The 27,941-nt window shown below is 37.4% G+C and overlaps 1 protein-coding gene across 2 annotated transcripts in view; it reads left to right on the forward strand.

The window, feature by feature from the left end:
- Positions 1–27,941, forward strand: part of BARD1 (BRCA1 associated RING domain 1) — an 84,754-nt gene that overhangs the window by 860 nt on the left and 55,953 nt on the right. The window contains exons 1-4 of one of the 2 annotated variants that reach the window (XM_032402790.1): positions 8,484–8,627; positions 10,238–10,294; positions 15,159–15,307; positions 26,974–27,926. In XM_032402790.1, coding sequence (XP_032258681.1) covers positions 15,253–15,307; positions 26,974–27,926 — 1,008 coding nt within the window. In that variant the 5' untranslated portion in view covers positions 8,484–8,627; positions 10,238–10,294; positions 15,159–15,252. Of the gene's footprint in view, positions 1–8,483; positions 8,628–10,237; positions 10,295–15,158; positions 15,308–26,973; positions 27,927–27,941 lie in introns of those variants that run through there. The other variant, XM_032402785.1, reaches the window with a different exon arrangement.

Consider the following 27,941-nt stretch of genomic DNA (forward strand, 5'->3'; position numbering starts at 1 on the left):
CATCCCTTACGGATGCTATTTATTATCATTTTTTGTTTCTTATTTTCCTTCATGCTGTTGCGCCATGGGAGTCTTCTCACTTCCAGGTTTTCATTATATCTGAAGACATCATTTTCATGACTGCTATTCCATGCTTCTTTTCCTGTAGCTTTTCGTACTGTACAAACCAAGTAGGTTTATAAAACGCAAGAAGGAATTGTCACCTTTTTCATTTCTTCCAAAAGCATTGATTGAGCACCTGCTGTGCGTACAGCTCAGTATTTCTGCATCAGTATCACTCAGGTTTTCTCTCTGCTTGTAGCTGTCCTGACTGTGTTTCTTTTTTGGACTTTGTTTTGATTTGTTTTTTTTCCCTCTGATTTCCAACCTGCAGAACTTAGATATACATAAAGTACAAGTAACACCGCAGCTTTTTCTTTAAAAATGAAATGGGCTTAGCTGTGGGGCACCTGGGTGGCTCAGTAGGGTAAGCGTGGGGCCCTTGATTTCCGTTCGCATCAGTGATCTCAGGGTCCTGAGATCTAGCCCAGGATGGGGAGTCTGCTTGAAATTCTCCCTTTCCTTCTCCCTCTGCCCCTCCCCCTCTTCTCCCTCTCTTTCTCTTTTTTCTCTCTCTCTCTCAAATCTTAAAAAAAAAAAAAAAATGGACTTAACTGTCACAGACTTTTGCACTTATATTTTGTTTTATAAGACTTTAAAAAATCATTGCACCCATTAGAAAAGTGGCACTTTCGCTAGCACATGGAGACATTCTGAGTCGTGTATGTTTTTTCATAACACAGGGGTCATCCATCTGAGAATAAGAAATTTAAAACTGGCTCTGCCAGTTGCTATAATAGAAGCAATTATAATTATACCTTCATAGTTCAACAAAAGTTAGACATTCGGATGGGACATTTTTGTATGGAAGGCATTAGGGCAGGCAGCAGCCTAGTGCTTTGCTTAGACTGGAGAGTCAGACTGTCTGAGTTCAGGTTCTAGCTTTGACACTATGGCCCAGGTCATTCAAATTCTCTGCCTTGGTTTCCCTGAGTGATAATAGTGCTCAGCTCATCCACCTATGAGGATTCCTTAATAATATATTATTGAGCACCAGCAAAGTGCTGTTTTGGCACTAGGGCTTCGTTAGTGAACAAAGCAGACAAAAACCTCAATCCTTATGACGCTAACATTCTGTGGGAGGGAAGAAACTAAATGAAATTATATGTGCACAGTGTTGAGTATGTTGGTTGTCAAAGGATAAGTGTTAAATAATAGCCGTCTTATAAAAATACAAAGAAGTATAGCCTGCTTGCTGAGTGGTTCGGGGAAGACAAAGTAGGTGATTTATAAGAATAATCTATAGGTTGTCCTAAAATCTAATATAGCCAATTTCACTTTTTATTCCCAACCAAATATTTTTCCAGTTTCTAACTGAAGTGAGCAGACAATAAGAGCCAGAGGCTTGAAAGTGGACATTAGTAACTAGGTCCAGACTTAATATAATTCATTCTGTTGGCTGGAGAATAATAGTGAACTCCAGTGATTTTTCTTAAAAAATTAGTATATGAACCACTGATGGAATAACTAAACTCACCTGTTTCTTTGCATTTTTTAACCTAGGGCTATGCAAACTTTTCCTGTAAAGAGTCAAAAAATAACTATTTCAGGCTTTGCTGGCCACGGTCTCTGTTCTTATTCTTTTTGTTTTTTTACAGCCCTTAAAAACAGGGGTGCCTGGGTGGCTCAGTCAGGTCACCATCCCAGGATGCTGGGATCCAGCCCCGCATAGGGCTCCCTGCTCAGCAGGGAGTCTGCGTCTCCCTCTGCCTTTGCCCCTCTCCCCTGCTCATGCTCTCTTGTGCAGGCGCGCTCTCTCTCTCAAATAAAATCTTCAAACAAAACAAAAAAAAAACCCCAAAAAGCATTCTTAGCTCAAGGCTGTACAAAGATAGTCTTGATTTGGTGCATAGGCTATAGTTGGCCAAACTGTTTTAATGAATAGAATGTCTTAACTTTAAAGATCCTTCTCAGTGTAAAATTTTATATCCCATGAGATTTAATATTTAGAAATGATTTTGTGGTCTTCTCGGTGTCTGTATGTTTTGGTACTGTTCGTAGTGAATAAAGCATGGCCAGTTTTTCCTTACCCATGGGGAGAAAAAAAAAACAAAAAACAAAAAAACCAAACCCGTTCTTTCCACCTCTGCCTTTTCCTAGTATCCGCCTGATATCATTGCTTGAAAGGAGCAGCTCTGGATGGTCTGCTGCTTGCTTTTGCTACCCACCATTCATAGCAGTGTCATGTTATTTGAAATTGTGTGTCAGTATGCCCTTTTACAGAGTTTCAGAGTTCTACCCAGTGGGCTAGTGATTACCCCGATTACCCTCACATTCAGCTTGCAGCTGTCATCTATATTGCGTTCCCAGGTGTCACCTGTCTCGCGTAGCATATTGGGTCTATTTTGCAGGAAGCATTACTTGAGGGTGAGGGTGGATTGGCTACATTACAGGGCATCCTTTCTTGACCTTTAACATGAGTGTGGCTCCAAGGTGAAGGGGATGAAATTTTTCAAGAGGCCAGATGTGACATTTGTGTTAGGTCCAAGCCTCACAACCAGATAGAAGCTATTTAAAGATTTGGAAAAATGAGGACGACTATGTCATTTGAGAAGCTGGCAGAAAGCATAGTTAGTAATAACATGTTCCTAAAGGCAATAGAAAAAAATAATAGGAGCTGTAGTGTAAAAGCCCACATGTCATATGACACTATTTTGTGAATTAAAATAATTAGGTACCGCTTGCCATTTGGAACAGGGGGGCTTTGACCTCTACTACAATGTAATTTGGAGTTCTAGCACGTTTTAAATCGACTTTTAGTAAAAAATAAAAAAGGAATCTTGTGATTTTTAGGGTAGGGGATTTTATTTTTCTAAATTATCTTTCGTCATTTTAAAGGCGGTCAGGATTGTTTTCACTTATTGAATAGCTTAGTTGTTGAGAGCATTGATTTTGAACACTGGCTTCCAGTCGTGGCTCAGTGATTTTGGGTAAATTATTTTATCTTTGTATGCTTTTTTCATTTGCAAAATGAATTAGTAGTAGTTTCTATCTTATAAGGTTGTTATGGGAATTAAATGAGTTAATATTTATAAGATACTTAGAGCAGTGCCTATTATGTTCTAAGTGCTGTATGAATGTTTGTAAAACACAGGATAGATTTCCTGACCCCAGCGTTAAGCTTTTGCCTTCATTAGTTTTGAAGGTTCAGAAGCATTTTAATAGGCCAGTGATCCTTACATGGGATGATTACTCCTTTGGCATGCTCTGGTGCTGATTCTTTGTTAGGACCACAAGCGATCACTGAGGCACTACGTTAGTGATGCTATGGTGAGACATTTTCTACTCTTAAGAAGCAAATGCTTAACTGTAAGGGATAAAATGCACACAGAGTTCAGGGAAAATTAGGATGAGGGCCACGGAGATGCAGAGAAGAGTACTGGGATGGTGCCAGTACAGGAAAGCTTCATGGCTTTTGAATTGGGCCTTGGAAAGATTTTCATAGATGGAGACAGGTGGAATGTGCTAATCACAATATACTAAAAGGTACTGTAGAATAAAGGGGAAGTGAGTCAGGTGGGCAAAGAGTTAAGAAAGGGTCAGATCAGAGAGTGATTAGTGGCCTAAAACAGACTATTGAGTCGGTTTGCATATTTCCTAAGGAGAAGCGATTAGTGTTAACTTCCCTGTAACTCTGGTGTCCTCATCTATAAAATGAGGAAAATGGACTAAGTAGCCCTTTCTAAGGCTCCCTTCAGTTTGCAGATTCCATAATTATTAGTTTCCACTGGATGTAAATTTTTGTTTAAAACTTTTATTGAGGTTTAACATACATCCAGAAAAGGGCACAAATCATTGGTGTTCAGCATGTATCATATATCCCTCCTAATTGTGGGATTGATTTACTTAATGTGGTATTTTGATTCTTTGATAACCTGTTGCCTTCAGTTATATTACACATTTCATAAAGACAGGTTCACATTTGTAGCCACGGTGCTGAAGACATAGTTTCTTAGTGTTTGTTAAATTAATGTATAAAAGAATTTAGGTTAAGTTGGGATGACATTTGAGGAGTCTTTGCAGGTGGAAATACCAGAAGGACCTGGTTAATTTCACTTGCCTCACCAAGAATCCTCCATAGTTTCCTGGGGTTAGTTACCCATAGTAAACAATGACTAAGGACTTAGGGCAAATGTAGAAGGCAAAGGTCTTTCTCCCTGGGAGTTAGAGCTAGAACCGTGACTTGCACAGGCCTACACATACCTGGTATTATATAGGGCTTGGGACTGCCAGAGAAACTTACCAGAGACATTGAGCATCTGTTTCTTATAGTATAGGGGATCGTCTTACAAGTGGAGTTGTTATATGGGTCTGGGACTTAGAGGAGGGATTTCAGGCTAGGAGTGTACTTTTGACAGTCATCTGGATGTAAGATGGTAATTTAAGGCATACTTCTAGAAGTGAGCAGGGAAGCGAATATAAAGATGAACGCCTGTGTCTGAGCCTTGAAACTCAACATTTGAACATTCGGTGGAAGAGGTGAAGCTTTAAGGACAGTTACTTAGGTACTGTTTTGCTTTGGAAGAAAGGGAATAGAGGACAGAGTAAACCGGTACTGTTTGAGTCAGACATACATGATATTCTCTGTGGCTTGTCTGTCTCATAACAGTAGATCCTATTATAATTAATCGTTAATAGATAGAAGTCTGTTGCCCATTTGGCTTTTTGGTATATTGGCTCATTGATTTATTCATTATTTACTAACACTAAACAATTAGCCATGATTTTTAAAAAATTTTTCCCATGTGATTTACTTGAATTTGGCATACAAAATACACAGAATAAGATGCTTTTGAGTCATTATTCATATCCCTTACTTGATAACAATTTTGTTTATTCTAAAGATAAATACAAGAAATTGTTTAATTGGCTTGGAAAACTTGTTAACCAGATGTGTTGGTCCACACTTGGCAAAATAACCTGGCAGTTTTCTAAAATGTAAGAGCGCTGTGGTAGCTAGCTGTCTTGCCTAACGTTAAATAGCAGTTTATTTCATAGAAGCTTAGGGAGCTGTTCTGTTAAGAAATAGGTCTGCCTCCGTATTGTAATCTCAGCTGAATTTACTGTCCTATTTCTTCTTTGCAAAGAAATTTTTATTTCAATAGGACCTTTTTATAAAAAAAAGATTGTTTGTTCTCACTACTTAGTTCTTCCCTAAGTTATAATCCTCTGACTGCGCCGATCTTTCCAAATCAACTACATGTAAAGTAACAGAAATATGACTGCAGATGGGAAAAAGTAGAGTAGCTGAATTTTCAAGGTACAGAAATCCTGTTACCATGCAAATGTCTTTTCTTATTCTTCTGTATTTTTCTTTCTTTTTAATATATATGTATATCAAAGAAAGAATAGGGTAAGGATAAAATAGAATTGTTAATATAAATACATTTTTGCGTGTAGTTTTCCATTTGCTTCATTCACTAAGGATTTATCGAAATTCTGCTGTTCATATAGCACCATGCTAGGGAGGTAATAGTGTGTTGGGGAGCTCAGAAAAAATAAAAGTCAACATCTCTTGTTTGTAGGGCTACAATCTATTTGGAGACCAGTGGGAAAAATAGGGAATCAAGCAGATAAAATACAAAATATTTCGCTTTCAGCATTGATTTCCAGAGCTCCAACTAGATTCCATCTCTCTGGAACGTTAGAGTGTTTCGTACTTCTCTTAAGTCATACACTAACTTTGCTTATAAAATTACCTAGTTCAATTATAAGCCCCTTAGTATATAGATTGTGTTGCAGGCAACCTTGTGTCCTTACGTGTCTGGTGCAAGGTACAGATTTTGCATAAGTGATGGTATAGAAACTAAAATCCAAGAATTTCTGTGCTTCTTTGTTCAGTGTTGTTTTTATTTTATCATCCTGGATAGTATTTGGACGTGTTGGGCTTGAATAGTTTTGGGGGTGGGAGGGAGGAATGGTATTCTAGGCTGGGGAGAACATTCTAAGCAGTCCTGGGCTTGGTTTTGGACATTGGGTGTTATTTGAGAAATTTTGCAGACTGTTGAGAGCAGAGTTTTTGTGGAGGAGCAGTATAAGAAAAGGTTGCCTGCTTTGTAGTTACTGGATTGTGAAGAACTTCTTAATAATAAGTTTTTAAAAATTGAAAGTAATACATGCGTTAAAATATCAAGGTATGTGGCCATGAAATAAGTGAATGACAGGTGAGCCCGAATCCTTTTCTTTAAGGACCCACTATGATCAATTTTTTTGTGTATCTTTTAATAAGAGGTTGTCTGTGTTTATATCAGCATTATCTGCCTCAGATGAGAAGATGCTGTACATCAGGAGATGTGTCATGATGTATGTAACCATTTCCTTGTTGATTAAAATTTAGATTGTTTCTGGTCTTTTGTGGTAATCTGTGCTGGAGTGAATATCCTTGTCCATTGGCCTTTACATTTTAAAATTTTTTATTAAAATTATACATGAACATAGTCAACAAAGTCAATAAGGCAAAGACATAATGGAAACATTCTTTTGCTTCATCTGTACTTCAGATACAACCTCTTTCATCTCTTAGTTCTTCATAATTTACGTCTACATTTCCAAATGATATGTTTCTATTGCTACTTCTTGAATTTTTCCATTTTAGACATTTATTTATTTACTTTCTAACTTCCTACTCTAAAAGATGAGTTTTCTTATTATCTATTAACTTTCTACTATGGAAGATGACTAAGTATAGAATTTGAAGTACAAAATAATTTTCAATCATTATTTTGAAGGCCAGGCATCCCTGTTATCCTTGAGATGTCTTATGCTATTCTGAGTCCTTTAAAAAAAAAAAAAAAAAAAAAAAAAAAAAATATATATATATATATATATATGTATTTATGACATTTTAGTTTTATTATTTCTTAATCTCTGGAATCTCTTGGTATCCTGTCTTAAGTAGATATTTTTGGTCTTTTGAAGTTTCAGTTTTGCAAGCATCTCAGCATCTCTAAAGGATAAATTCCTGGCAGGGGAATAGTTGAATTAAAAGTGGGTGCATTTAAAATTTTGGTAGATATTGTCTGGTTGTAATAGAAATTGTTTTATTCCACAGTATCTTCTCAGCTAAGCTCTAGGCATTGTCAGAAAGCCTGGCTCTGACATAGATCATTGCCACCCTCTGCATCTGCACTTTTGAGCTCTTCAGTAACATTCTTTTGAACTTGACATGGCTCCCTCCCAGTCTTGGTTATAACACCCCTCTCCCTGCTCCTTCCCCTATGCTCACAGGCACATACTTCTCCGTCACTCCTCCAGTGTTGTTCTTCATCTGTTAACAGCAACAAAATATATTTTAGCTCACTAATTAGAATAATTAGTACAGTTGATCAGTTATTCATAGATATTAGATTCATTGCTAATTACACTGTAGCATCTCATCGCTAGGGTGAAGGATCAGAACCATAGATAAAGGGTTCAGAGTCATCTTAGAAAGGAAATTTAAGTTTAGAAACAGAATCAAGGCATTGAGTAGAGTACTACCATAGAAAGCCGAAGTCTGTGGACTGCATCCTGGGCGTAAGCCTACAATTGAGAGACAGGAAAGAAGCAGTTAACGAAATGCTGAAATGGGCAGATAAATGTGCTGTAAGAAAATTAAGACTCAACAGAAGGAAAGGTTTCAGGAAAGAAGTTGAGGTCAACGTTACTTCACAGAAGGGTCAGGGAAAATGAGGCCTAAAAGTGCTTTTGGGGAGCAGTTTCAGCAGTGTTGGGAGTTAAAGCTAGGGAGGTAAGGAGATGGAGTGAACTCTGTACAGCACTTAGGACCTTTGATCTGTAGGGAAGAGCTGGGGTTGAAGGTAGAGTGAGAGGCAGGATCTAAAGAAAGTGCTTTTTTTTAGGGTGGAAGAGAGAGTACCTACCTGTGCATGTTTAGGCAGATGGAAGAAGAAAGGTGACTATAATGATGAGAATAGACCACTTTAGGAGACAGAGAAGATAAGGGATCTAGGGAGAGATCCAGCAGCACATTTTAAGAAGGAAGAGTGACTACAGGAGATCTTTTCCTCTGAGCCTGAAGGGACGGATAGCATTATGGATGAAGAGGTAGGAATGGGTGGTGAAAAGCTCACACTGTTCATCTCCAGTCAGGTTAATGGGATTTCAGAGCATGGAGATTGTTTCAAATAGCATCTATTCATTTGTTTACTCACCGCAAATATGTGCCACTTTGGTAGAGATGCAAAGGTGAAGAAATTACCAACTAAATGTATAGAGACACATTTATCTCTCTCTCTCTCTCTTTTTTTTTTTAGAGAGCGAGCGAGCAGGAGGAGGGGCAGAGGGAGAGGGATAGAGAGAATCCCAAGCGGACTCTGCACTGAACCCAACGCGGAGCTTTGTCTCACGACCCTAAGATCCTGACTTGAGCTGAGATCGAGTCCAACGCTTAACTGACTGGGCCACCTAGGCACTCCTATCTCCCTGTCTTTTTATAATTGTTAGTCATAGCCTGAGAGTGGGCGAGGAAGGAGTGGACTGCGGGGCCTATCTGGCCTTGTAGATTGGTGTCTGTGAGTGTCTCAGAGGTCAGTGGAAATGGGGTGGTGGTGAAGGTGACTGTGAAGTAGTTAACTCTGGCCTAGGGAATCCAAGGAGCTAATGAACTGAATGGTGTTCTCTCAAGGTGGAGCGCGACCTGAAGGTGGAGGTTTGGTCAGAGTGATGGAATGAAAGAGATACAGGGAATTATTATGATGGGGGAGGTGAAACACCACCACTTCTGAGAACTTAGAGCAGAGCTTGGAATGAAGTAGAATTCAGCACGCTTGATTAGGAGATAAGAGATGAGATTTGGTAGATGAAATCATGAACAAAAATTACAGGAGGAGCATGGGCGCTGGAGCAGAGATCATCTTAATTGCCAGAATCACAAAAGTGGCTGGCATGTCACAAGTCATATTTTTATTGCTGTGATCTGTGTAGTGTGATAGAAAAATCAGATATTGTGAGTTTTAAAAAAGTAATGGGTTTTATAATGTCAGTGAGCACCATTTTTGGTATCTTGAGGATAGATAACATTGTAGGTGTGTACTGTTTTTAGCATTCTTTCTGAAAGCTCAATTTCACTTTAATGTTCATATCTATTAAAATGTGCAGTGTGATACTTTTGATCTTTCAAGAAATGTGGAAAACTGTTTTTATTGATATGTGGTAATGTGTACAGAGGTAATTGGATAATAATGGTGTAAATACCTAAAGGTCCTAAGGTTAGTGTAATAAACCAAGCACAAAAAAATGTTCATCCTTTGAAAGCTTTATTTTTCCTGTTTGCTCTCACTGCATTACGCCCTCTGAAAGTAATGACTTGATGTGTTTATTAATAAGTAAGTACTGTTACTTTCAGAGGGTTATCAAATGTAGCAGGTACTTTGATGGACAAAATTGTGTTTCTGTCTCTCTTCCCCCAATGCCATGAATCTCATTCAGTCTGCAGAATGATGATTCCTATTTGCGGTTGCTTAAAGAACAAAACCGTCAACCAATTGTGAACTGAAAGAATGGGTGTATTTTTGACAACGCATCAATGAAATGTAAATGGCCACTTAACAATAGCCAGAAACCAGTGTATTCCTATGGGAAATAGTGAATTCTTAGGGTCAAAGTGATCAGATGTCCTGATTTTCCTGGGTCAGCCCTGGTTTATACCTGCTTGTCCCGGTGTCCTATTCAGTTATCACGCCCCTTCACTCTCAGAAATGTTCTCATATGGATAATATATGGTCATTCTATTTTTAAGTCTTATTTTGAAATTTATGGTCTGTACTTTGAATCATTAGGTGAAGATGTATCTTATAGTTGAAAGAAGCAGAGCCAGTGGTTGTTTTTGCCTGTAAGAGTATAGAGATACTTGCACAGAGTTGCTTCTGTGATTTCCCAGTATGTGCATTATAGAAAATGTTACAGTGTGTACTGAGTTTGGTAGTAGCTATTTGAGTCCAGCAGATGTGTGAGGATACAGTATTTAATCAGGTAGTAACAGCCTTTCAAATAAATACATCCTAATTTCTTTTTCTGCTTAATATCTTCTGAGAAAGAGAACTATGGTAGTGATACGCCTTGGATTTATAAAATGTTGGGTGTAAAATGTTTATCTAACAATGACCTAAGTCTTGATTGTTTTCTTTTCTTCAAACAGCACTCATATTCTGAGGGAGCCTGTGTGTTTAGGGGGGTGTGAGCACATCTTCTGTAGGTAAGTAATTATGGCTTGATACTTAGTGTTTCTATATTTTTTACTAGGTCATCATCATGTAATCATATTAATAATAACATTACATTATGTTTATGTAGCTCTCATAGACTGCAGATAACTTACTGTACATTCTCTCATTTTGATTCTTACAACTGTCTTAATTTGCAAATAAGAGCATCAAAACTCAAAGGGGATGACTTGTCCAAAGTTGCAAAGCTTACTAAGTAGCTTGGCTAAGCTTGGGGAGAAAAATCTATTGTGTATTTGAAGTATGTCTCTTTTTTTTCCTTCCAGTTAGTTTTGAGTCTAGACTTTCCAGATTATGAAAATCTAGTTCTTTCTTTTTTTTTTTTTTTTTTTTAAAGATTTTATTTATTTATTTGATAGAGACACAGCAAGAGAGGGAACACAAGCAGAGGGAGTGGGAGAGGGAGAAGCAGGCTCCCCGCTGAGTGTGGGACCCTGGGATCCTGACCTGAGCCGAAGGCAGACGTTTAACGATTGAGCCACCCAGGCGCCCCTGAAAATCTAGTTCTTATAGTTAGTGGGTTGATTTTCTAGGGTTGCTGTAACAAAGTACCAAAGATTGGGTGCTTTAGAGTGACAGAAATTTATTGTCTCACAGTTCAGGAGGCTAGAATTCTGAGAGCAAGGTGACAAGCAGGGCTGTGAGGAAGACTCTGTTCCATGATTCACTTCTACCTTCTGGTGGAGAATCTTTGTCTTCTGGCATCTTTGGCATTCCTTGGCTTGTAGATACATCATTCTGATTTGAACTTCCATGTTCACATAGCTTTCTCTCTTGTGTGCATATTTGTTTCTGTGTCCAAACTTCCCCTTTCTGTAAGAATGCTAGTTATATTGGATTAAGCCTCACCTCGATGATCTCATGTTAATTTGATCATCCAGAAAGATCCTATTTCCAAAAAGATCACATTCTTAGGTATTAAGACATCAACATCTTTTTGGGGGACACAGTTCAAGCCATAACAGTTACTGTGAAGTTATATCCGTGTTCTAGTAGGAAAGCCCTGGCTTATAGATTAGAATACTAGATTTTCATCTCATTCTATTTCTTATTTTGGAGAAATAAATTCAAGGACTGAATGTCTTAGTTTAATTGTCTGAGACAGGGTTGATATAGCCTCCTTTGAGTAGTTTTTTCATGATTACAGTTACGACTATGTGACTATCTGGCACGAGCCACTGCAATGTGGAGTTAAGCACATATGAAAATAATTTACTGCATGACTGCTGTGGGCTGGGATGCGTGGGAAGCAATTATGCTTGGGGTCCCAATTTTCTTTCTGGAAACATGGATCTGATATATGGGACATATCCAGCTGGAGGGGGGGATAGGAAATAGTACCTGTTGCTTACCTGATAACTCCATTTGGATGATGACAGGGGATTTCAGACTGGCCGGTTGTGCAGAGCATGTCTGTTGGCCATTCTCCCCTTCCGTCGGTGATCTTCGTGGCCATAAAGGGTACCACTGATTGCAGAATTGCTCAAGGCACAAGCCGCAAGTCATACCTGATTGCTCTTTTCTTCCTTATCACATTATTAAGTTCTGTCAGCTCCACCTCAAAATGTCCCTTGAATCTTGAATTTTCCCACTTTGCTCTGTATTTACTACTGTTTACACTTTGGTCCAAGCCACTATCCTATTCTCTCCTCAGATTGTTGTCCTAAATTTCTAACTGGTTCCCTTCCCCATTTTCTCCATTCTTACCAGTGATCTTTTAAAAATGTAAATCACATCCATATCATTACCCTCCTTAAAATCCTCTAGTGGCTTCTCTTACAGTTAGCATAAAATCCAAACTCTTCACTCTAAGGTTCAGAAGACCCTGTGCAGGACCCAATTCCTACCTGCCTCTCCAACCACACTTCCCACTAGCTCACCCTGTTCTGGCCACCTTCTCCTTTTAGTTCATTAAACATACCGAATTTACTACTGCCCCAGGGCTTTTGCACTTGCTATTTCTTCCATCTAGAATGTACTGCCAAATTTTTGTGACGCTGACTTTTCATCAGTTACATTTCAGCTCATATGTCACCTCCTCCAAAAAGCCTCCCATCGTCCCCTTATGAAATGATGCCCGCTTCCTGTCCTCACTCGGTAGTAAGCAGATGTATTTTGTTTCAGCTGATGGACTCACTGTGTATAATATGTCAGTGACAAATCTGCTGGAGCATAACCAACTCCATGAAATTGTATGTAAAGTGTGTGTCTGTGTATGTGTGAGTGTGTGGAGTGTGAGAGAGATCTGTACCTTTAATTGGGTTCTAAAGAGGTCTGTGACTTAAAATGGCCAATGAAAGATTAAGAGAGGCATGAGAACATCTTAGAAAGTGGTCATCTGTATATGACATGATCACAGGAAAGAATAGATTCAGTGCAATTTTGGTTCATTTTGATTATGTGATGCCAAGAATTAGGGTAACTGTAGTCTTTGCAGGTTTGAGGCTGTGTAAAACTGTTGAGCAATGCTGTAAATATCACGCAGTTTTAAAAGATGGTTTGATATATACCAGTCTAGCTGAAGCATAGAAGTGGGGCGGGGGAGGGGGCTGGGGGAGGGGCACAGATTTTTATGTCATTGACAGTGTTGTAGTTTCAAGGTACTTTCATGCCAATCCCTGATAAAAATAGCCCATGTATTCTTTTTAGGATAGAAATCGTTTAAAACATATGGCAGACATATGCAGACTTTTTGGCTTTGGATCATTTTACACCCTTAAAAATTGAGGGCCCCAAAGCAGTTTTATGTGTGTATTCGCCATGTAAAACCGAGACATTTAAAAAATACTGTTCAGTTAAAAATAACAATAATAAACTCTTTACATAGTAACATAAGTAACACTTTTTTAAGGAAAAATGACCATAAAGAAAGAAAAACGAGTGAGAAGAGTGACACTGTTACATTTCTGCAGATCTCTTTATTGTTTTGCTGAATAGAAGACAGTAGATCTCATACCTGCTTATGTAATCAGTCTGTTGTGATATATTGTTTTGATTGCAGCATGTGAGGAAAATCTTGTATTATACATCTGCATAATTGGAAAAAGGAAGGATTTTTAAATAGCCTTTTTAGGTAATTTTGGATATTCTTTGATACTACACCATTATTTGGCAAGTGCTAGTTTCTTTAGATTTGTTATGGTGTAGAATCTAAAAGGATAACAATGAATTTTTGGTATTCTGTTACATTAAATTTCACTGGTTTATCCTGTGCTTTGAATGGATCTTTTACCCAGCATGATTTTCTGACATCATGCTTTGGTCATTTGGAAAATATTGACTTACTGAGTTACACAGATCTATTGAGAAATGACATCTTTCCCCAGAATTCTAGATTTATGTTTACAAAATAATTTGAGAACAGTTAAAAGATGAACATTATAGAATGTATAAAATAGACTGATCTGGGTACCAGTGTGGTGCTAGGTAAGTGTCTTACCTGAGTCTCATTTTCTTCATCTGAAAATAAGGTAATGATTCTTGATGAGTCGATTGTGACTGTTGTCACTAGTGTTCCTCAAATACTTAAGTATTACACAATAATTGATGATTTAAGTCCCTTGTGGAATCAGTTTCCCCTTTTTATACGTTGGGGTTTTAAGTTAAGAGTTCATAACTACAAGCAAAGAAACTCCCAAGAAGTTCCTTTCTTTGCTACAGAAATTTGACATTTCATGATCTCAGGGTTGTGAGATTGAGCCCGTGTTGGGCTCCTTGCTGAGCGTGGAGTCTGCTTAAGATTCTCTCTCTCCCTCTCCCTCTGCCCACCTCTGCCCCCTACCCCGCCCGCACACACTCTCTCAAAAAAAAAAAAAAAAGAAAGGAAGAAAGAAATTTGACATTTATTGAGTATAATCTCTCCTAGCTCTACTATGGTTTACAGATTCATTTTATAACATTTATTGAGTTACTTTGCATCAGAATCTAAGATGCAAAGAATAGAAATGCTACAGGCTTTTTCTGGAAGAAGCTCATATTTTAAGAATCCTCTGTGCCTACAAATAGTAGGTCCCATGGAAAGGAATGTGGTGTTTGGGGGAGATCTGGCTTTCATCACTGTTAGGTTACCAGTCTTGTTGGAGTTCCTCTGGTGAGGCTAAGGAAGGAGTGGATTTTTAGGTTTCTTATTTCTGAATCCACAGATAAGCTTTGGAGGGGGGGATTATGAACCCCCCCCTTTTTTTTTTAACAGAGTTTATGTATATCTTCATCAGATTCGCAAAGGATTTGTAACCTCTAAAGTTAAGAACCCCTTCCCCCCAACTATGAAACTTTAACTTCTAGACAGATAACCTGAGGTAATTTAATTGAGTCTACAGGTTATAAAAGTGTCTGAAAGAACCAAGTGTCTTTTCTCAGAAACTACATTAAAGCCTTTAGACACTTGTCGGCAACAAAACAAAAAATATCTTTCCCGGTCTCTTTGCAGTAATTTTCCATGAAGCACAGTGTTAAGATTTAGGATACAAAAGCTTGAGATGCATGGCTGTTACGCATTTGGTACTAAATATGTTTATTTATGTCCCTCTCTGTACTCTTACCCTTTAGAAGCTATGGATTTATTTGCTTGAAAAATTATGCAGACTAATGTCTGGCTAAGTCAAGTCTCTTCATCTCAAATTACCTAAGCAACTTCAGATTTAGATTTTGTATGTGTGTGTATTATACTCTTTCAGAAGCATTATTTTAACAAATATTTTATGTTTGCTCATTGCTTGTTAAACTTTGCTTCATTTACTTCCGTTCAAACTCTATTTATGTTTACATTTTGGAATTAAGATTCTGCTGAATGCATTGATAGATATATGTATTTTTTTCTTTTAATCTTTTTTTAAGTAATTGTGTAAGTGACTGCATTGGAACCGGATGTCCAGTGTGTTATACCCCAGCCTGGATACAAGATGTGAAGATAAATAGACAATTGGACAGCATGATCCAGCTTTGTAGTAAGCTTCGGAATTTGCTACATGATGATAAGCTTTCAGGTGAGAAATATCACCGACTCTCTTCATTAAGTAGCTGATGAATTCATATTGATCACATAAAATATGTAAACATCTATCAGGAATTCTGATGACCTATTTTAGATTTTAAGATATACAGTGTTTGCAATTATTTTGAGAAGTGACAGATAACTTAGAGATAACTTAAGGAAACCAAGGTCCAGAGAGGTTAAATGATCTTGCCTAATTTCACATGTGTAGTTAGTACCAGAAGCAGGAGAAATAGAGCCCATTTCTTCTGAGTGTCAGTCTAGACACTTTTCACCACCTACACTGCCTGCTTTTTACAGTTATAATAATTTCTGTATAATATATATAGAAAAGAGATTTTGCCCTTAAATTCACTTAAATACACTTTTACAAGATAGAATATAACCTTCTGTGCATCAGTTTTCCAGACTGAATTAATTAGATGAGCACATTTTGAAAGAACAAAAATCTAATATTCATTTTCTTTTCTATTTAAATGGGGGTTAATGTTTTTCAGATGGTTCTTAGACTCTGTGTATTAACTGTGTATCTTCCCATTGTGCTTTCTGCTGAGAACTAATTAGCTGGGGAAAGAAAGTAAAGGGTTTTGAATCTTCATAATTAGATACTAGAATTATCTTTTTATTGACCAGATCATGTCATTTTGCTTATGTTTATAGGATAACCTTTTCTTGACTGGCAGGATGCTGTGAATGATTGATAATGTTTATATAAAATGGTTGAATTTTTGTTTTTAAATCTTTTGATCTTAGATTTCTGACATGATGTGTTATTGTCAGTTACTAAAGGTGAAATTGATTAGACAAAATAAAGAAACAAGGCAAATACTTTGAGTCTTATTGACCATGTCCATATTTTTAAGAAGAATTTAAATTACAGTCTACCTATGAAAAGTCTTTTTCATCTGATCATTGTATTAGAGTCTATTCTTTAGGATAAAATGTGCTATAGTGATAAAGTTTTACTTATTTTCAGATGTAATTATACACACACAGTTCAAAAAGTACTTACCTTTTTGAAAAAATAATGTGTGTTGTAAATCTTTTTAAGAACACAATGAGGAAAAGTTTCATTATTAGTTCATCTTTTTTCTTTCTTACTCAAAGGCAGGGCTGGTAGTGTTTATTTTCTAATGAAAAAGATTGGTATATGATCTGCTCCTCCACATACAGATACCACTGATAAATAGAGTCCATGCATCTTTGGCCATGTTGGGGGTGGAGGGGGAGGATTAAACTCTCTCTCTCTTTTTTTTTTTTTTTAAGATTTTTTATTTTTAAGTAGTTTGCACACCCAGTGTGGGGCTCAGACTTGCAACCCCGAGATCAAGAGTCACATGCTCCACCAACTGAGCCAGCAGGTGCCCCTAAACTCTTGATTTAAGTGTACAATATGAAAAATGTTCATGTGTGCATGAAAGTGGCTTTCCTCAGATTCTTAAAGACGTGTGGTCTGTTAGGAATGGTGGCCATGCATTGACATTTGGGGTGCTACTCTGAGAGTTCTGTCAGGATGTTTTGATTTGATTCTTCAGTTGCTGTATAGTAATATATTAGCTTGCTCAGGCTGTGGTAACAAACTGGGTGGCTTAAAAAATACAAATTTATTATCTTACAGTTCTGGAGTCTAGGAGTTTTACATTGAGGTGTTGGTTCAGTTGGTGCTTTCAAGGTCTGTGAGGGAAAGGTGTCTGTGAGGGAAGGGCCTCTCTGCTTGGTTTGTCTTTGTGTCCACGTGGTGTTCTGCCTGTATGCGTGTTTGTGGCAAATTTCCCCTTTTTATAAGGATGCCAGTCATACTGCATTATTGAGTCCCACTCTACTCATTTTTACCAATTATATCAGTAATGACCCTGTTTCCAAAAATAAGGTCACATCCGGAGGTGCCGGGAGTAGGACTTGGATTTATGAGTTTGTGAGGAACACAGTTTAGCCCATGACAAGTAATGGATATTTTTTTTAAGTGACATTTTTAATGCTGATAAAAAGGGAATAGGGTAACTCTTGATGGGTAGTGAATTATGGCATAATGGGGTACTGGTATGGTACTTGAGAGAAGAGAAGAATAAGCAGGGAACTTCTCTAGAAATTTTACTGTGGTTGGTGATATTTGAGTCTTTAATATGGTTTTCATATTTTGTGGACTCTGAAATGCCTCCACATTTCATCATTACTAAAGATACTGTGGAAAATCATTGAGTTTAGAACAAGTTTTTGTATGGGGCCTGAGGCCTTTTAGAATGCTGTCTTTCTCATCTAAAAATCGATGTGGAGTTTGGGGAGGGAATTATGGTGATTTATTTTTCGAAAGCCATTTTGTGTTCATCTTCCTTATTATAGTGAGTAATACCTACTTTTGACCTTACCATACTTTAGTAGTGCTGGCTTCAACCTTACTTACTTTAAAATGAATTGAAATTTCAGTTTGGATAACATATAATCAGAATTTTAGGAGCAGGAAGGTCATCTTGAGTCCCTTATTCTGTGGGTGAGGAAATTGAGGACTTAGGTTATGCAGGGAGGTCACACTGTAAGTTTCTTGTTTACTGTTTTATCATTTAGCTCAAAGCTTTCATGAGTGTAGGTGTTCATTATATTTTTTGAATTGGAGACAGATTGGAAGTGCTAAGGCTTAATTCATATCCCAAAGACTAAACTTAATTAAAGCAATTTTAAAACAAATTCTTAGGTTTTGGTTTCAACAATTCATTTTATAATGGTAACATCCTCCTTTGCTCCATTTATAGAAGATGGTAAATCTAGAGAATAAGCATACTGAAATAAAAATATCTGTCCAGATCTGTAAATTACATGGTGCAGAGCCTTTTCTGCTTATCAGTTGCATTGTCATCAACTTTTCCTCCTGAGGGCCCCAAAACAAACTAGCCTCAAAGGGCATTTGAGTTGGGGAGTATTGTTCTTTGTTTCTTTATAGTGTATTCAGTATTTTATGTAGTAATTCATGTTGATTTATATAGCAAGTACTCCTAAAACTAAAGTGGTATAAGGTGTACTCGGTGAATAGGTACAGGGAACAAACAGTTGGGGACAAATAATGGTTTGTCCTCTTTATAATGAGGAAATTGGAAATGGGTCTCATAAAATAAGGGTATTCAATTAAGTTATCCCTAAGGTCTAGCTTGAAAATCATATGGTTCTGTTAAATGGGTGTTGAGGATGATGATTTAAGCAGGATGGTTGGCTATCTCCTACATCTCTATTTTTTTAAACCCTGTAGTTCACAATTTATCTTTCAAATGAACCTTGTTACTTGCATTTACTATAAAATATATAATTACCATAATTAAGGTGGGTAATTAGGAAGAGCTTGTCAAATCATGGACATGGTACATGGTATACTGGAGATAAAGAAGCCTGATTTATAGAAATACTTTTTAAAATGAGCTTTCAAATACTCGAACAGATTTTCCTCGGTTCAGTGTACTTTAAAGAGAAAAGATTGTCTGTCGCAAATTTTTCTGACAACCATTTATGGATAATTTTACCTTATTCTTTATAACATAATCTGCTTTCTACTAATAGAGTCAAATTTAAAAGTTTGTATTTTATATTGCTTCCCATCCTATTAAATCTGACTTGGCAGGTGCTGGTCAGGCTCTTTGAGGAATGTGTTGGTGGTGGTGGTACAGTTAAAAACAAAAGCACTTTGATGGTGCTTTCATTGGATCACAGTTTCCTTTTCTGTTTTCTGGTTTCCGGAGAGAGGCTTGTCTTTCTGGAGTGAATTACATAGTGTTTCATATATGTTATGACTTTTTTATAATAGATGAAGATGAACATTTGAATAGCTGTGTTGCTGTTGTTTTTTTTTTTTTAAATGGAACTGAGTACTTCTTACAAACTAATCATTCTTCAGTAAAGGCGTTAATGTTGCACAGATGGTAGCAAAGTACTTTCCTTTGATTTTTAATAAGGGACTAGTTTGTCAAAGATTTCTCAACTTCTGTTGTGAAACCTATAATAGAATAATTTGAAAGGCACACAATGTACATCATTATAATCCTTTGATGTAGATTAATGATAGCTAAATCACATTTTCTAATTGCCTCCTTCTTCTATAGTTTATTATTAAATTTTAAGAAAAAACTTGGCTAAGCTGCTCCTTAGCAACATGTGCATCTCTGTTTCTCGATATTTTGTGGTTTTCTCAGAAATATTTATATTCAGAGAATAGACTTTTTAAAATGTCATCATTAAGAAATTTACTGTGTAGAGGAAGGACCAGTATTTTTCTTCATGAAATGAATATGACAATTTATTGTGCTTCGAAGCATTCACTCATAAAAATTGTTGTAGCTGTTAATAATATGATTTATGTTCTAGCAGGGGTGGTGCTTTTGCTTTTTACAGTCTTAACTTAGATAACTGTGTAAAATTCAGGATTTACAATCACATTTGCTGTTGTGGTCCTTGCTTGGTTAGGACAAGAAGCGTAATTTCAAAAGCAAGTCATTTCTGATATAGTCTCAAATCTAGAGAAAAGGTCAACATGAAATCTTCCTGAGTGTATGCATTGTTACTGGATGATTAGTAAATTATTGTGTACATATAAATTACATGAACATATGCTCTTTTCATTCACTTCTTTATAAGTTAAGGGGTAGACCCGAATATGAAATTGTTGTCGGGTACACCCGAATATGAAATTGTTGTCTTAAATTTTAGATTTAGATTTTTTAGTCAGTTGAGTGTGTTGCTGCTACTTTAATTTTCCCTTAAGTGCCTAATTCTACATTTTGTAAATTTTTTTTAAGTATTAAGGACTTCAGCATTTGACTTGTGTTTAATTGAAAATGTCATCATCTAGCTTTAAAATAAATTTTAGAACATCAAATACAAGTTTTTACAGACTACCAGAGGATTAACCTTTCAGTCTTTGTAATCCTTAGTCTTAAAAAAGCAATCCTGGTAACACTTCATGTTGACCTTTCCTCTAGATTCGAGATTATATCACAAATGACTTGTTTTTTGAAGTCTACCAATCACTGCAGAGAAAAGACCTTGTTAGAAATTAGACTTAGTCTCTGTGTGAATGGATACCTTATTCTGATTGTTTTTATTTCCAAGATCCTGACCTGATAACATTTTGTGGGTCAGCTGATGTTCAGCCAGGGCATAAGAAGAGTGCCCCAAAGTCTGACGTTACTCAGATACACGCTTCTGCTTCCAGCTGGGTTTGCTGGCTCACTGCCTAGCCAGTTGTAATGCTTCCGTTTGCCCCAGGAGGAAGAGATGGCTTCTTTGGAGTAGAATGGAGTTTGACTGAATTCCTTTGCTAGGCAGAGTATAAGGTCTATGAAATTTCTACAGAGTTAAATACAAAATCATTTGTTTTTTATAATCCACTAGTTTTCATTTTTTCTTACCTGTTTAAAGTGCCATCTTTACTTGGCAGATCTATTTATAAAGATAGTTTTATACTCAAGAAATATGAGGTGAAAGAGGAATAGAAGAGTCAATTTTGAACTTAAGAGTTTTGAGAGATTGTAGTTACTAATCCTCTGGTGTATTAATAATTTTAAACTGATAATAGTGTTTTGTGTGAATAAAAAATACCTGAAAGGAATTCAAAAATAATATTTCATAATTTCCTTTTCTCTTGCTGTTATTTTAAGACATGAGGATGTTGAGAAGAAATGTATTCCCAGAAACAAATAAGAAAAATGAAACTAAAATTATGTTTTATCTGTTAAATATTAAAACTTTTCAGGAATAAGCACACTTGACAATTTTATATAACACCTTAGTAGCATCAGACACATTTATTTCCTACACAGCAGATGTTACCAGTTTTTAGAGTAAGATGCCATTGGTTTTCTTCTTAAAGTAACTTAGTTTTAGAACTTTGTTAAAACTTTGCTTTAGATTCTGTAATGTAAGAAAAGGCTTATAAAGAGTTCTCTTCATCTTGAATGAGGAGTAATGTCTCAGGAAAAATACATAATCAGATAGCTTCCTTTTTCTTCTTTTTTTAAAATAGGATGAATAAAACATATTCCAAGTACTCTAGTTGGTCAAAGGAGATTAAGTCTGTGTTAATTTGGAGAATGAGTATCAGGCAGTAGGAAATTATTTGTTAGGCATTGTTAATCCTGAAAGGTGGTGGTGGTGGTGGTTTTCCAGTTTACCTGCCTTTCCTGTGCTCGCTCTTTGACCTGAAACAGCCTCATGGTAATCCAGTTCTTGTGGAGGAGAGAAGTGCTGGATTGGGCGATCGACCTCCCTCTCCTTTAATTTCTCATCTTTACGTGAGAGAATTGGATGTATGACTCTCAAGTTTTCTTCTAGCCCTTAAAGTCTAACCTCTCATATAAATACTTGTCAAGGTTTAAGAGCAGATATCAAATAATTTATTCATCAGTATTTTTTCAGCACTGTTGATTGTGCTCACCACTGTGCTGGGCTGACCTGGGTTGGTTTTACCTGTCTGTGTGGGGTGGGAGGCAAGAATGTTGAGGGCAATGTTTTTTAAAGAAAAATGAATGGGCTTAAAGGCAAAAACAAAATAAGACAACTTGAAGGGGGATCACTGACAGAATCAGAAAGTAGATCACTATACAACTCATTCACTGACTATTTCTTAAGCATCTGTTAATGGGCAAGATTGGTAGGTCTAAAAAATACAATACATATAGAGATTATAATACATACATAGTGTGAAGAAAAACTCACTTTGCCTGTGTGTTTCCTTTTTTTCACTCTGATGCCGGATGTGTGGGTTTTCCCCACATTAAGTCATTCTGTGACACTGAGTGTCCTACAATTTCTTTCACTCACTTCTGACACTGCTTGCCTGCAGATAACGTCAAGGCCACAGGTTAAGAGCTCAGTCGCACAAGCCCCCCCCCTTTAGATGCTGACTATGTATTGGAGGTTCCCATGACTTCCTTGGGTTTGATTAATTTGTTAGAGTGGCTCATGGAACTCAAGAAAATGTTTTACTTACTAGATTTCTGTTCATTATAAATGGATATAACTCAGGAGCAGCCAGATAGAAGAGATTCACGTAGGGCAAGGCATGAGGGAAAGGGTGTGAGGCTTATATACCCTCTGTGGGTGTGCCGCTCGCCCGCACCTCCACGTGTTCACCAACTTGGAAGCTCTCCAAACCCTTCCTTTTGGGTTTTTTCTTTTAAAGGCTTCATTACATAGACACAGTTGATTAAATCCTTGGCCATTGGTGATTGATTCAACGTGTATCTTCTCCCCTCTTGAAGGTTGAGGGTGAGACTGAAAGTTGTAACTCTAATCTTGATTGGTTCCCCTGGCAACCAGCCCCCCCCCCCCCCAGAGGGACCCGGAAGTCACCTCATTAACATAAGCTTCGGTGTGGTTGAAAGAAGCTGTGATGAATAACAGAAGACACCCATTTCCTCTGGAACTATTTTAGGCACTGGAACTACGACTAAATACTTAAAACAAAAGATGCCCCTGTGGATTCTCTAGGACATTACAAGGGTTTTTGGACCTCTGTACGGGGAACCGTAGATGAAAACCAAATCTATTTTCTTACTATAAATTATAGTATCACATATAGTGTGTACTTAGTGAAAAGTTTTGATGTTTATTTAGTAAAAATAGGTATGAGTTCAAATGCCACCTCTTTTCAGCAGCCACGTTTATAACCTTAAACAGGTTTTGTTTGCTGTTTAATTTACATAAGAAATAAAAGCATTCTTTTTTACAACTGATTAAACTATATCAAAGTGTATAAAGTGTGAAAGTCCTTCTCTACCCTTTTCCCTCTGCTGAAAAGTAGAAAATCCCTTTCTTTTACAGAGGTACTGTTTTCATTGTTTAACTTTATATTTTTTCTTTTGTGAATTTATGAAACTATTTGGACATAAATGCGGTAGAACTTTTAGAACATAAATGGGATTGTGCCACACTTAAAAGTGTCTTGAAGATCTCTGGGTTGTCCACTGATGTATATAGTGACCACATACGATTTTGTAGTCTACATGCTCCATAGTTCACCGATTGCTGATTGATGAACACTGCTTTTTTTTCCTAATTTATGCTATTCCAGATACTGCTGCAGTTAACATTCTTACACATTTATGTTTGCAGGTACATGCGTGGGTATTTTCTATACTTGGTAAGAAAGATGACTAGAAGTGAAATTGCTTGTGAAAGGGTATACACATTTACAATTTGCAAATATCTTACCATCTTGCCTTTGAAATTCCTGGATTTGATTTGCTAATGTTTTATATAGCAATTTTGCATCTTTGATCATAATTGGCAAAGGCCTCATTGTGGAATCCTGCACACACAGTGGGTTGCAATACAGGAAATGAACTCTAACCTTGGGGAATTATAGTAAGCAGAAATAGGCCTGCTCTTTTTCCCACAGGGAGACACTGCCACATCCCTCAGAGAGGCTCGCTGGGAACACAGTCCTAAGAAGTGGTCTGGGTGAAGAGCAGCCAGGGCCTTCTTGGCGTACCCTGCAGAAACATACAGGCTGCTCAGGATACCTGGCATTATATCAGTGTGTCTAGGTGCCTTCAGTGGTGTAAGCCAGAAATATGTGAATCATCTTTGTCATTGCTGCCTTCTTGTATTCACTGCATCACCAAATTCTGTAAATTTTATCTCCTAAATGCTTTTCAAAGAGTTCTTCCCCCTCCCCCCCTTCTACCACCTCTCCAGTCTGTTATCATCTACTTATACTCCTACTTTGGCCTCTTACCCATTGCCTTCTTCCAGTGTGTTTTCTCTCCAGTCAGGACTGATCTTGTAAAACATAGATGTAGTCATGCCATCTGACTTATATAAAACATTTTATTGGTTTGAGAAACAGCAAGGAGGTCCAGTGGCTAGAATGGAATAAGGAGAGAACAGGAGAGGAGATCAGGAAGGTAATGGAAAATCAGGTTGTTTCTGACCCGTTAGATGGCTACTAACATTTTGGCTTTTATTCAGAGTCAGAGTAGAAGTCAGGAGGGTTTTAGTGACATGATTTGACCAGTTATAAAAGGATTACTGACTGCTGTGTTAATACACTTATGGGGGAGGAAGCAAGTACATAATCGGGGAGATTATTCAGGAGGTTGTTATAATAATCTAGTGCAAGATGATGGTGTCTTATACCATGCTGGCAGGAATGGAGGCAGTAAGAAGTGGTCAGATTTTGGATGTATTTTGCAGGTAGAACTATAGAACTTGCATTTTGCATAGAGGATATGAAAGAGAGAGAGCCAAGTTTGATTCCTGAGCTACTGGATCGATGATGTGTCATTTACTGAGATGGGGATGACTGTAGGAGGTTTGGGAGGATTTGGATCAGGAGCTCAGTTTTAGTCATGTTCAGTGTGAAATACTTACTAGGAGTAGACTTGCATGTAAGAGCTGTTTAGTAGGCAGTCGAATATTAGTCCGGAGTTCATGGAAGAGGTCTGGGCTGTACGTACATGTTTGAAGTTGTTCGTGTGTATATAGATAGATGTAAGGTTACCAAAGGAGTGATTGCAGATGAAGAAGTCCCAAGCCCTCCCACATCAGGGGCTGATGGAATGAGGAATACCAGCAGTAAAACTTGAAGCTGAGCTCTTCATAGAATGCTTCTGCTTACCTGTCGGACTCAATTTTCTGCTCCTTCTCCAAGCTCCAGCCACAGTGGCTTTCTGTCCATTGAATGTGCTAAACTCATTTCCAACTTAGGACCTTGGCACTTGCTCTTCCTTCTACTTGGGAGCCACTTTCCTAGATCCTTATGTGGCTGCTTCCCTTTTGTCATTTGTCGTGAGGTCTCAGCTCAGAAGTGAGCTTCACAGAGAGGCCTTCCTTGATGACCTTAGCTAACGCACCGAGGTGTTTGTACAAGAATCCTCACCCACAAAATGTGGCACCTGGTCTACTTAGGAGCAGTGATTCTTTTTTTAGATTCTACTGAATCTTCGTACGAGTTTTAATATCTGATTATTAATAAAATGTTAAAAAAATTTTTATAGTATACACGTTATAACTGTATAGCTTGATGAATTTTCACAAACTGAACTTACCCAGAAGAATTGACAGTATTCTTGAAGCCCCTCTTGTTGCCCCTTTTCAGTCACTAACTCCTTTCCCCGTAGTTCCTGGATAATCACTATTTTGACTTAACTCATCAGATTCGTTTCAGCTGTTTTCTTTTGTATCTGGCTTCTTTTGCTGAAGAATATATTTGAGTATGTAGTTGTAGTTCATTCATTCACATTAATTTCTGGTTTACATAGCTTGAGGTTATATTAGATGGACCTAAAGAGTTGTGACTATTGTCTTTAAACCCCTAGATTGATTTTGTCTGAAGTCAATTGAACTCACAAGTCTCTGAGTCCTCCAGTTTTGTTCTTCTTAAGTGTTGATTTGGCTATTCTAGGTCTTTTACTTTCCATATTATAGTTCCTTTGCTTTCTCATGTAAATTTTAGAATCAGCTTGTCTATTTTTACAAAAAAAGCCTGGAATTTTCATTGGATTATATATAGTCTGTAGATCTATTGGGGAGAATTGACATCTTAGCAATTTTGAGTCTTCCTATTCATGAACAGTGTTTCATAATTTTCATAACTTGTACATACTTTGTTAGATTTACTTAAGTACTTTTTTTGTACTATTTTAATACCAATTTTTTTAAAAAAAATTTCATTCTGCATTTGTTCATTGTTATTATATAGAAATATAGTTGAAGTTGAACTTGGTATATTGACTTTGTATTCTATGACCTTGGTAGGTTAAAGGTACTTGTTAGTTTCATTAATTTAAAAAAAAAGTTCTTTGGGATATTCTGTATAGTGATGCAAGTCAATTGTAAATAGATACAGTTTTATATCTTCCTGTATAATCTGTGTGCCTTTTAGATCTTTTTCTTACTTTGGTGTGCTATCTAGACCTTTCATTATGTTGCTGAATAGAAGTGGTGAGAACAGACATCTTTGCCTTGTTCCTTTGTAGGAACAAAATGGTAGTTGCAGTCCTTTACTGTTGAGGAGGATAGTAGCTCTGTGTATTTTTGTAGATGCCCTTCATCAGGTTGAAGAAGTTCCTATCCTTAACTTGCTGATTCTTTTTTAAAATCATAAATGGATATTGGATTTTGTCTTTTTTTTTCCTGTACCTGTTGAGAAAATCATATGGTTTTCTTTTAATTTGGCCATGTAGTGAATTGTTGATTGTTGTAGTGAATTACTGATTATTTGTAGTATATTGGTTGTTTTCCAGAAGTATTTTTAAAAAATGAAGCATCATTTAACAAGTCTTAATTTTTTTGACTACTGCTTATTAAATCCCGTATCTGCCTGCCTATCTGTCGATCTAGTATATCTTTTCTCCATGGCTCTTATTACCGCCAGCATGCTGTATGTTCTATTTATTTATTTGTCTATTCTGCCCATCCTCAGTGGAATTTAAGTTCCATGTTTAGTTCTCTGTTGTATCGCCAGTCCCTAGAATGTTGTCTGGAATTAAAGTAGGATTCTGTAAATATTTGTTCAGGAAGTGAATATCTGCTCTCAAGGAGTTCATAGTCTAGGAGGGGAGAAAGAGGTAGAGAAATGTGATACAACTTAGGAGAACTAAAAACACAATTCTTTGGGAGCTCAAGCTGGGGGAGACTAAGTTCATGTAACAGGTTTCTTTTCCTTTTTTCTATCAGATTTGAAAGAAGATACGTCTAGGGAAAATTTATTTAATGATGCAGAAAATAAGAAGAATTCAATAAAAATGTGGTTTAGTCCTCGAAGTAAGAAGGTCAGATATGTCGTGAGTAAAGTTTCAGTGCAAACCCAGCCTCAAGTGATAAATGATGAGAATGCTCAGCAGGCTTCCATGTACGAATTTGTTTCTACAAGTCCTCCAACAAGTGTTTCTGAGAAGGCTAAAAAGGCTTCTGCAAGATCTGGAAAAAAACAGAAAAAGAAAACTTTAGCTGAAATCAACCAAGAATGGAACTTGGAGGCAGAAAAAGAAGATGGTGAACTTGACTCCAAAGAGGAATTAAAGGAAAAGCTGGTGTCCTTCTGCAACCAGCCGTCTGTTATCGCTAGTCCTCAGACAAATGGTGAGATAGATTTACTCGCCAGTGGCTGTGCCGTGGAATCACAGGGTTGTGGCAGCCTAACTGAAGTCTCTTTTCCAGTGGCTGAGCACATAGAGTCCCCAGCAACGGAGAGCAGGAATGAAGAAGTGAGTCCTGAGAAGAAGCTCTGTGCAAATCCTCGTCCATCTAAGCAGTGCTTGCTGTCAGGTCCCAGTGGGCGATGTGCGCGTCGCAGCAGACGGTCCAGTCCCGTCCCTAAGAGATGCAGGAGCAGCATTCCTGGCACCAGCAGACAGCACGTAGTGCTTTTGGAAAACAAACCATCGCCTGGCTGCCCCTCACCACCCTCAAGCAAACTCAAAGTTGGTGACACATTAAGGCGGAGACAGAGTAATGTATCAGACGAGTCCATGAGCCTCTCACGAGGTGTGCCACCTTCTGCACTGAACAGCCCGAGTTACAGACGGATGATGTCTAGCCCCTCAGCAGCGAAGCTGTCACCCACTAGCCTTATGGCTGTGAAAAGAAATCATAGAGGAGAGACTCTGCTCCATATTGCTTCCATTAAGGTAGGATGCTTACCC

This window comes from Phoca vitulina, unplaced genomic scaffold (genome assembly GCF_004348235.1).
Source record: "Phoca vitulina isolate PV1807 unplaced genomic scaffold, GSC_HSeal_1.0 scaffold1, whole genome shotgun sequence".
In the NCBI taxonomy this organism is placed as follows: Eukaryota; Metazoa; Chordata; class Mammalia; order Carnivora; family Phocidae; genus Phoca; species Phoca vitulina.